Below are 10,469 nucleotides of genomic sequence, written 5' to 3' on the forward strand. Positions count from 1 at the left end.
AGTGCGGGATTGCAGGATTTTTTACGAGCGTATTTTATCTTCTGCGTGCGACGAAGGGGGTTCAGGCAACAGCAAGTCTGACCTGCACATGTTGATCCGGGAGATCGGAAACTGAAACTCAGTAGACTCCACTCCAGTGTAAATAATCCTTTGAACCTGGTATACTTATCTCTGTACATCAGGCATACAGCAAGTTAACCTGCCCCCCTCTTCTTCCCTTTTTCTGGAATCTGGAATGACAAGTTGCCGGAATCGTCTACGACTTTATTTATTTTTGTTTTATGCTCAAATTGCCCTCATCTATATTTACTTAAAACTATATATAAGTTCATTTAACTATGATTTAATGTAACTATCTAACTGTGTTGAAGAAAACTTAGTATTCTGCGGCTCCAACTGACTGACACAGTTGTTCGCGAGTTGTTCTCCAAGATGCCCTCATTCAGCACTGTGTCTCCCTAGCAGGGTGGGCTGGGGGTGAGGGTCAGTGGGGTGGGGGTGGGGGTCTATTGCTCCAACTGATGTACACCCCGAGCTGAGCTCAAAGATGTCCTGTTTCAGCGCTGCATCTCCCTAACCAGGTGGGGGTGGGGGTGGGGGGAGGGATTGGGCCAGGGAGGGCGGGGGAGTGGGACGGGGGGTGGGGGGGGTTACTCATGGGAGGCAGCCAAGGCCGCTCTGCCCAATGCTGCAGAAAATGTGGCGACGGAGCTTGCCTGTACAACCTCCTCCTCCAGTTTGTTCCGGTCTGCTACTGTCCTGACAAAGAATGAGCGTTTATACTGCTCTGAACTTGTCTGGGAGACTTTGTAGCCTGCCACAAGCACGGCTGTTGTTATGCACGTGCTTGGCGATGATGTTGGTTGCTACGTGGTCTGTGTAGGTCTTAGTTCATTTTGATCTTCCTCTTGGTATTGTCTGCAGGGGTTAAGAATTCCTCAGGTGATAGAGCTGGAACCTGGCCTTCTATCACTTTAAAGAGTCGGTGTGACAAGCCTTTGTTGCTTCCTTCGCTCTTGTAGTGTGGGCAAACCTAGCTCAGCCCTGGACTGACGCGGCATCCGGGTTACACATCCTGGGTCTTGTGACTTGTAATCCCTCTTTATGAAACGTGCTGCCCGTCTCTGCACTTGCTCAAGTCTGATCTGATCTTTTGCCAAGTACGACGAGTCCCAAACAGGGCTCCGTAGTCTACCCTGTGACAGATCGAACCGTGGAGCGAAATATAGGCTGTACGGCGGCACTCTTGAGGACAGTCGTGCCCGAGTTTCGTCAGAGCCCAGGAATCCGAGCGTAAAGCTTGCCTTCTTGCGGATGTTTGTAATATGTGTGGACCATTTTAAGTCTGCTGAAATCTGTATTCCGTCCCAGGTAGGGATTTTGATCCACATGTCCAGTTGGAGGATTTCCCCACTGAGATCAAGTTTGTAGTAGAAGGACGAACGGTGTTTGGCCGGTTGGGAGAACATAACATTTTTTGGCATTAAACCTCATTCCCCATTTTCAGCCCATTCTTCTAACATGGTAAGGTCTTCTTGGAGTGGGATGTAGTCCTGGAACTGGTGTATTTCTCGGTACAGTAGACACTGAATCGTCGGCAAACAGTTGTACCTTGGAATTTGTGCTCACAACCTCGGGCAAGTCATTTATATGACATAGGAAAAGTAGGGGCCCGAGAACTGTGCCTTGGGGTACTCCAGATTCGACTATTGTCTCCTCCGAGGTTTCTCCTTCCAGGACTACTCTCATTGATCTTTTTGAGAGGAAGCTTGAGATCCACCTATGGACTGGGCCTGTGATTCCATAATGCTGCAGTTTGTGGGGGAGCTTGTCATGGTGCAGTGTCAAAGGCCTTGCTGAAGTTCCAGATCACAACATCTGTTTGGGTTCCTTCATGATTTGACTTGAGGAGGTCGTGCATTAAAAGTGTAACTGGGACAAACAACTCCGGGTTTTTTTTCGGTTTTCTTTTTTCATTGTCGAGGCGTCCGGTCGACGAGGACATACACCGGAAGTTCCGACGCAACTATCCAATCAAGTGCGCTCTTCTCTCTGCTCAATAATAATGTTGGGTGACTGGTGTCTGGCGAACTGGCGAAACGAATGAGTCAGGTCCGATCAATGCTAAGTGTTATGAGTGTATTCTTATAGTCTTAAGACATTTAGATAGCGAAAAAGATACATTTGTCCCATTTGTGTTTGTATGGTTTGTAGTCAGTTTGCATCGTCGATTTCTCAATGATTGTGTTGCAGGGCTGATGTTGTAACGAAACGAGAAACACACACACACACACACACATTCACACGACCTAGTTAGCATGTTATGAAGAGCGATATGCATGCTGCAGCAACTGACAAGTCATCTAGTACATACACACACACAAACAACATCAACACAACAACAGAAGATTAAGATTTGAAAAGAAAAGTAATATGTAGAACGCATGCAACAAGGTTGCGCAAACATTAAAAGCATCAGTTCAAAATTCACACCGCTATAAGATTTCAGCAGTGAGTCTGATTGTAAGATAGTTTGTTTTGTTTTTGGTCAGGCATTGTTGGTCCATTTTTGGCCAGTGTCTGGTTGTTTAGCCATTACATCCGGTTGTATTTCAATTCCTCCTTTCAAATCATTCATCTCATGATTTGTCATGAGATAAACCCACATAGCTTCCTGGTACACACACCACAGGTGGCATACAGTCACAAAAGAAGTTCTAAACTGAAACTGCCAGCGTTGGGTGTTTTGTTGATGAACACTCCTGTTTGATAGTGACAAAATCCACATGAGAGCAGAAAAGCAGAAGGCAAGTCTTATACCAGTTTTAGTTAGGGGTAAGAATTAAGACACAATTTTAATGTCTGTAAATGTACATACATTTGTTTGCTGGTAGTTTGGGATAAGATACAACTTTATTGTCTGTAAATGTACAGAAATTTATTTGCCCATTGAAAAACATACTGTTTAGCATGATATTTAGTTCTATCCGTTTGCATTATACTTTTTCATAAACTGAAATAATTCTTACTGAGTTACTCACTAGTGATATTCAGTACTGGCCATTTGCATTATAGTTTAAACATCTGAAATAATTCTGGTGATATTTAGTGTTATAATATACATAAATATTGCACAATATCAGTAGCCAGGAGTTGTTGTTGTTGTTTTTTTGTTTTTTTTAACATGTCAGGTACTTGCAACCTGTACTTTACATGAATGATACTTTATGTGACATAGTTTTTGTATTAGCAGCCAGCAGGTAACTATAATTCAGGATGCCAGGAACCAGTAGTATTCAAGTAAAATAGATAGTAAATAAAGTATAAAATGAAATCATGAAAGAAAATTGGCAGTGAGAAGGGACAGAGCAGGTTTGGAGTCTGTTTTTTGTGTGCATAATGTTGCCCCGTAGTGTTTTTGTTCTGTTGATATGGTTTGATATGAATACTTATATAGCACCTATCCTCGGTCGGAGACCAAGCTCTGAGGGCTCTTCAGACTTGGGGGACATTTGCATAACAGGCTGCATACCTGGGTAGAGCCGACTGATGGCTGCCATTGGGCGCTTATCATTCATTTCCTCTGTCATTCAGTCAGAATACAGGCATGCACACATACACACTGAAACAGACAAGTAACACTGAACAATAAAATTTATTCTCTCACTATCCCCTTTCACCCTTTCTCTTCTGGCGCTCTACTCCATTCATGATTGTTTCTGTAGAAAGATAAAATAATTACACCAGCAAGTGATTCCCCTGTGCCCCCATTTATCAAAGTCCTTTTTCCCCCTTTAAATTTGTTTAAACCTGTTGTGTTTGTGTGTTACAGTTGCAGAGTTAATTAATTTGATTTTGTAATTGTATCTCCATCCTCAGTGCCTAAGCTGTTGTCTGAGATTATTTGTTCTTCATATCAAATTTAAAAACTTTTTTTCCCTGAAGATTATATATGAGCACTACAAACATGAGTTTCGCTGCAGTATTAGACTTGCATGAGATTTCAGCTTCAGTCTCCTCATGTGATTCATTCAGATTGTATTTAAAAATTCTTTTTCAACGATTTTCTTATTGGTTTGGTAACTTATTCTACTCGAGGACAAAGTTGAATTGTAACTCACTTCCCATGCAGATCAGTAATGAGTATTCTTGTACCAGAGAGCTAATCCAATTTCATTTGTCCTCATCCTGTAAAATTTGCTTTCCAAGCTGAACCACTGATGGATTGTGGAAGGTCAAAAATGTTGTCTCTGTCTGTAGAAGTAGAACTTATGAATATTTATTTATTTATTTTAATTTTTAGAAATCTTTAAGTAATCACCATGAATGAAAGAATAGTTTCTGAAGAGTTCACTGGGCAGTTTTTGTTGTTGTTGTTGTTGTTGTTTTTAATTTGTTTTTTGTGGAGCCTTCATCCTATTTTCCCCACAAATTTCTTTTCCATGTTCTTTTTTTCTTTTCTCGTTATTGTACATTCTTACATTGCATGAAAAACACAACATAAAAATCCGTCATTCTTCTTCAGTCTTGTACAGGTGTTTTCTTAGAGATAGACAATTTTTTATTAAAAAAAAAAAAAAAAAAGTTCAATATTTGATGAGGAGGAGTAAGAGAAATTTTGCTAGTAAATGTCCCATCACGCATACTGGTGATTGTTGACATGTATTTGATGAGTCTTAGCAAATGTCTGTGATTTTCTTGCTCTGGTTTATGTGGTTCCTGGGTATTAAGTTTCTTTCACTCACTTCTCATTCACTGTGTGTGTGTGTGTGTGTTTGTGTGTCAGTATCAGTATGGATGCAGATTTACTTGCATAGGGCTCACTATCTAAGCTTGGGAAACATTGCCATCTCGTAAGTTATGTTTTGTCCAAAAAATTATTCAAAGTGACTAACATTTTTGTTTTCGCACAATACTATTATACATTTTACCCACCAGCAAGATGTGATTAGTGGTTGTTAACTCCTCTTGAGGCAATATATTAATCTGAATTCCATATATTATAATATCTGTTTCTTCTTCTTCTTCTGCGTTCACTCGTATGCACACGAGTGTGCTTTTACGTGTATGACCGTTTTTACCCCGCCATGTAGGCAGCCATACTCTGTTTTCGGGGGTGTGCATGCTGGGTATGTTCTTGTTTCCATAACCCACCGATCGCTGACATGGATTACAGGATCTTTAACGTGCGTATTCGATCTTCTGCTTGCATATACACACGAAGGGGGTTCAGGCACTGGCAGGTCTGCACATGTGTTGACCTGGGAGATCGTAAAAATCTCCACCCTTTACCCACCAGGTGCCGTCACCGTGATTCGAACCCGGGACCTTCAGATTGATAGTCCAACGCTTTAACCACTCGGCTATTGCGCCCGTCATATCTGTTTCAACTTACACAGAATTTTGTTACATTACCTACCAACTGTTATTTTTTTTACAATGGAAAAAAAGTTCAGTTTGTTGCCAAAATATCTTGACTGGAAGACAGAAAAACAGTAACTGTTCAAAGAAGTAAATTTCATCAGTGCAGTGATCAGATTTGTTGGTGTCTGTCAGTGTCACTTTCATTATTGGAGGAATCACATTTGTGAGATTAGCTGTTTATGATTTAAGCACAATGACAGCAATGTCAAAAACATTGCAGTAGTTTTTCAGCCAGCGGTGGCATTGTTGATTTGGAAACTTGCTCAGAGGGTGATCTGGAGGTAGAACTGCAAAAAGAGGGTGAGGTGCTCGCAGCTTAGGTCGTTGAAAGCATGGCTTTCATTATGTGAACAGTTTTATTGCACTTAAAATGCCCCAAATCATAACATGATCACCCAGTAGCAGATTCAGCTTTTATCTGTACAGGAAATTTGTATGACAATGCTGTTCAAAATAGGAAGTTATCAGCATTTAAGTAGCAATGCATTTCAGTTTGACTGGTTCATGTGCTGGTCCAAAGGAATTGTAGTGCACCTACCTTGTAGTTATGGAGTTGAAAGAATTAAAAGTACGAAGAAGTATGAACAGAAATGAGATTTTATGGAGGATGTGTGTGTATGTATGTATATACCTTTTAGGAGGAGACACACACACAAAAATCGCTGCTAAAAATGAAGGATTTTGCAGGTTAAAACCATTGAAAACTTTTTATCTGTGAACATTTCTTTTGTTTTTTTTTGTTTTATCCCTGCCACATCATTCATCTTGTTTTGTATCATGACTAGCATTCTGTTTAATGAAGATGGTCCATACACAGTCAATCAAAAAATTACTTGTTGAAGGGGGAAGAGGCCTCTCGATGTATTCCCTGTGATGAGCCTCTCACCGTGAAACACGTGCTCCTTGACTGTCGGGATCTGCATGACGTTAGACACAGACATTACATATAACTTTGTGTAGTGTTAACCCGATGACAGCTGTTGGTTTATTTTATTTTATTTATTTATTTATTCTTTAATATAAATGTTGTTCTGATATAATATATGCATGATTCTGTGATTTTTTTTATTCTTGTTTTTCTTTGGCAGGTTTTCATTGTAATATTGTGCTAATACTTGAGTAGAAACATTAATTGATGTAATGTTTTTTCTTTTGGTTTTAAGAATATTTTGTCATTTTGAAGTTCTTTTTTAATTTTTTAGGTCATACTTGGACATGACCTATTTCTAACCCTCTTGTTGTATGGTTTGTGTCAACAGGGCAGACTGCAGTGCTGCACTGGAAGAGGTGAGGGACGAATCAACACCCATGACAGATAGAAATGAACTCCAACACCAGTGACTGTGCTTTTCAGCTAGAGCCAGGCTAATCACAGAAGCAATGCAGGTTCCATTGGACTGAAACGTTCATGGCTGCAAAGTCCATTGTTTGTTTGTTTTTTTGTACGTGAAATCAGATTCACAGCTGTGTTGATTTCTGTGTTCTGGTCTGCTTGAATTGTGCATAATGGATGGCAATGTGGAGAAACCTGACAAGAAACTGAGCAAGCGTGAGATGAAGGCATCGTCGAAATCCTCCTCCCTTCCGCCAGGGGCAGTGCTCATGGCTCACCCAGGGGAGGGCTTCTTCACAAAAATCCGAAGATGTTTAAGATTACGCAGCAAGGGAAAGTATGACTTCAGTCACTCTCTTCGCCCACCGGATTATGACAGCAGTAACACGCCGTCCAGCAATAGCAGGAGCTCCAACTCTCCTGTGACAGGCGAGGATGGTGACAACAGCAATGTCAGCACCAAGTCCAGCCCCTTGAAAGCAGCTAGAAGATCAAAATCTGACAAAGAGGAGGTTTTGCTGATCCGCAGAGACAAGAGAAGCTCATCAGGCATGGGTGTCACTGCCAAAACAGCAGAAGGCATGCGAGGAGATGTTTTAGTTGTCACTATTGATGATGATAGAGATGTCAAAGACAATGAAGCAGCTGGAGCTGTTTCCATGAACACAGAAAACAAAGAGATGGATGAGGTCTTTGAAGATCTGGAATTAGATCCTGACTATGAAACTCTTGACGACATCCGACGCAAAGTTCAGTCCCAGGTTGGAAATGGAACTGACATGTCTGCTGCACAAAATTCTCAGGTTGGTGGTTGTCCAAAGACGGCAGCCAGACAGCCATTGCAGGTGAAGATCAAAACAAGCAGCGATGTCAGCGGCCAAGACAGCGGTCTTGGCAGTCCTTTCACAGACAGTCCCGGAAGCAGTCGTGAAAGCCAGGCGCAGAGCGTCATTAGCTCTGTGTTCAGCAGTTCTGTGGTGTCCTCAAACCATTCAGAGCCCTCTAAGGAGCCAGCTGTTGTGGTGTCCACTGCTGTGTGCACTGATGGAACCTTCCCACAGACAGCTGACAGTGATCCCATGCTGACCTCCACCACCTCTAATTGCTCAAATTCTGCTCTGGAGGAAGACGATTTGTATTCTAATGCCAAAGTACTCATCAGGAAAAAGTCCCAAAGACAGTCTCAGTCCCAAACATCACTGTCTACATTGGATCAGAGGTGTAGCGGAGTGTGTGTAGATCAGCCAAGGTCGGCTAGAAACTCCCTCTCCCCAGCTGACTTCCTTGCAATGATGGAAGCTGAAAATCCAGAGCCTCTTGCTCCACCCCCACTGCCAGCTCGAAATTACTCTGAGGAAGACATCAATGCTCATACTGAAAAGATCTCCACTTCCAATCACAGTTTTGGCAGTGATCTGAAGATAAACGGCAATGGCAACCCAGATAGTGATGAGAAATTGTTTAATGGCACTGGTGCTAGACCCAAAACTTCCTCGAGCTCCAGCTGGAGAGCAGCAAGTGAGCATAATCCTTCCATTGCTGTGAACTCTTACCAAGACTCACACATTACTAACGGTGAACAGTCACATGCTCATTTGTCCCCCTCAACAGATTCTCCAACACCACTTGCACCAATCGACAACATTTATGAAGACATTCCAGATAGAGTTTGTGTGAAAACCTCCCTGAGAGATGAAAACAAGCCAAATGATGATCTCATGTGTATGGACCATGACTTGGCCACTGATGGTGAGCATCAGTCTGACAGAGCAGACAGTGCTGATCTACCAGAGGACATAATGATTGTCAGTGCTTCCGATAGTTGCTGTGGAAATGAAACTGATGATTCCCAAGGAAACCAACTGTGCTCACCTGCTGAAGAAAGCAATGTCCATTTCCCTGTCGAGCCAAAATCCCCTGAGACAGGGTCACTGGGCACATGGCAAGAGCCTGCCCAAGATGCTGCTGCTGCTGACACACACCAAGAGGGCAGTGACATGAACTGCAGTGCAGAGGGACTGCCTGGCACCCCCGAAACTGAACCATGCTCAAAATCCAGTTTTGGAGACAATGCTGATTCTTCCACAGACCTGCACACAACATCCTTATCACCTCAGAATCTGTCAAATTCATCCTCATTAGTGTCTTCACCATCTCCCGCATCGTCATCAGACACACTAAACAACCTGATGGATGACCCTGATCCTGATGACTTTGAAGGGACCGACCTGAGTCCTCCTGTTGGACCTTCCATCCACATCTCCCACCAACAGCTGCTGAGACACCTGAGCCCTGGAGCCAGGGACTCCTCCTCAGCAGCAGGACGTGAGCAGGGACGTGGTGGTGCTGGTGCCAGGCATGCCCGCTCCATGGAGATCCCTCCCTGCCACTTTGTGGAACAGGATGGTGCAGATGCCACTGCAGCCAGCAGAAGACATTCCAGTGAGTTCTGTTCTCACTCGTCTTTCCATTTTCCTTTTATCAGAGTCCTTCTTCATAGTGGTTCAAGCCACCAATTTTGACTGCCTCTTTTGTAAACTATGTATTACTGGTGGCTTTCTCAGCCGCTGAAATTTAAATGTTCCTTTTAGACTACTGATATAAATTTCTGTTGAGTTTGTGTGGTGAGCTTTTCCCTGTCTGGAGTCATGTCAATCAAATTCAGAGTGTTATCAGATTTTCTTGCTCTGGCTCATGGCAGTGAGTCACTCACTGAAGTTTCTTACACACTGCTCATTATTCCCTGTGGCATGTAGGGCAGCAAGGAAGAATCGTCACTCTTGTCAGTTTTGGGCTGGCCCTTGAATGGTACCCCAGCTGTGCCTCAGGGTCTAAAATTCTCCATCCACTGTTCCATGGCAATGACTGATTCATGAAAAATCTGACCAGCTCAGGATCATGTTATCATGGGTCAGATAGTGTAGCATTTTGATTAATTTGGTAATGTGTAACTGTAAGAGCAGGTAAACTTGAAATGATTGACACTACTAAAATGTATAAAAAATAGTTATAGTTCCATTGCTATTATTTGTGTGTGTGTGTGTGTGTGTGTGTGTGTTTAACTACATAAATGATGTTATGATTTGACCATTCTATTTATTGTGCATATTTCATATTTGGGTGACAGAATAATTATCTAATTTAACAGTTAACTGATTACAATTTCGGTCAAAAAGCAGGTAATAGCTGAGCAAGAACAACAGCAAAGGAAAAGAGAAAAAAAGTCACTTTGATTCCCTGTCTCATCTAATAGGCTTTTCCAAAGGTAGCTTTAGTTGTGCAAACGTGAAGGATTCAGCTGGTACAGCTGTCAGGTGCACAATAGCTGAGTCAGGAGTCAGAGTGGCAGAGCATTGGATTTTCATACACATGATAACGATCCCATGAATACATGATTCATGGCAGAGCCATGGGATATACATTTTATAACAAGCATACATCATGACACTAACAGAATTATCAGACAATTGACCATGGAATGAAACTAATATGAATCAGAATCCTGAAGAAAATGGGCTGCCAGTTGGTTGAAATGTTGTTTCGTTTCTGTAGCTTCTTGAGTATTTCACTGTTTGGCTTTAAAACAATCATATAAGTTGTTTGACTGTTGTTGACAGTTGGGAATGGTTTGGACGTCCAGTGTGTTTGCAATGCATTGGCTCTGGCAGAATAATGAAGTCAGTGGGGGAACCAAGCCAACCACACCTGAAAT

At 42.2% G+C, this 10,469-nt stretch overlaps 1 protein-coding gene across 1 annotated transcript in view; it reads left to right on the forward strand.

Annotated features, from left to right (window-relative positions):
- Positions 1-2,059: 2,059 nt before the first annotated feature.
- The window catches only part of LOC143294573 (uncharacterized), a 22,383-nt gene continuing 13,973 nt past the window's right edge, over positions 2,060-10,469 (forward strand). Inside the window, exons 1-2 of the mRNA XM_076605950.1 lie at positions 2,060-2,112; positions 6,684-9,199. Of these exons, the coding sequence (XP_076462065.1) occupies positions 6,931-9,199 (2,269 nt within the window). The 5' untranslated portion in view covers positions 2,060-2,112; positions 6,684-6,930. The remainder of the gene's footprint in view (positions 2,113-6,683; positions 9,200-10,469) is intronic.

This window comes from Babylonia areolata, chromosome 1 (genome assembly GCF_041734735.1).
Source record: "Babylonia areolata isolate BAREFJ2019XMU chromosome 1, ASM4173473v1, whole genome shotgun sequence".
NCBI lineage: Eukaryota > Metazoa > Mollusca > Gastropoda > Neogastropoda > Buccinidae > Babylonia > Babylonia areolata.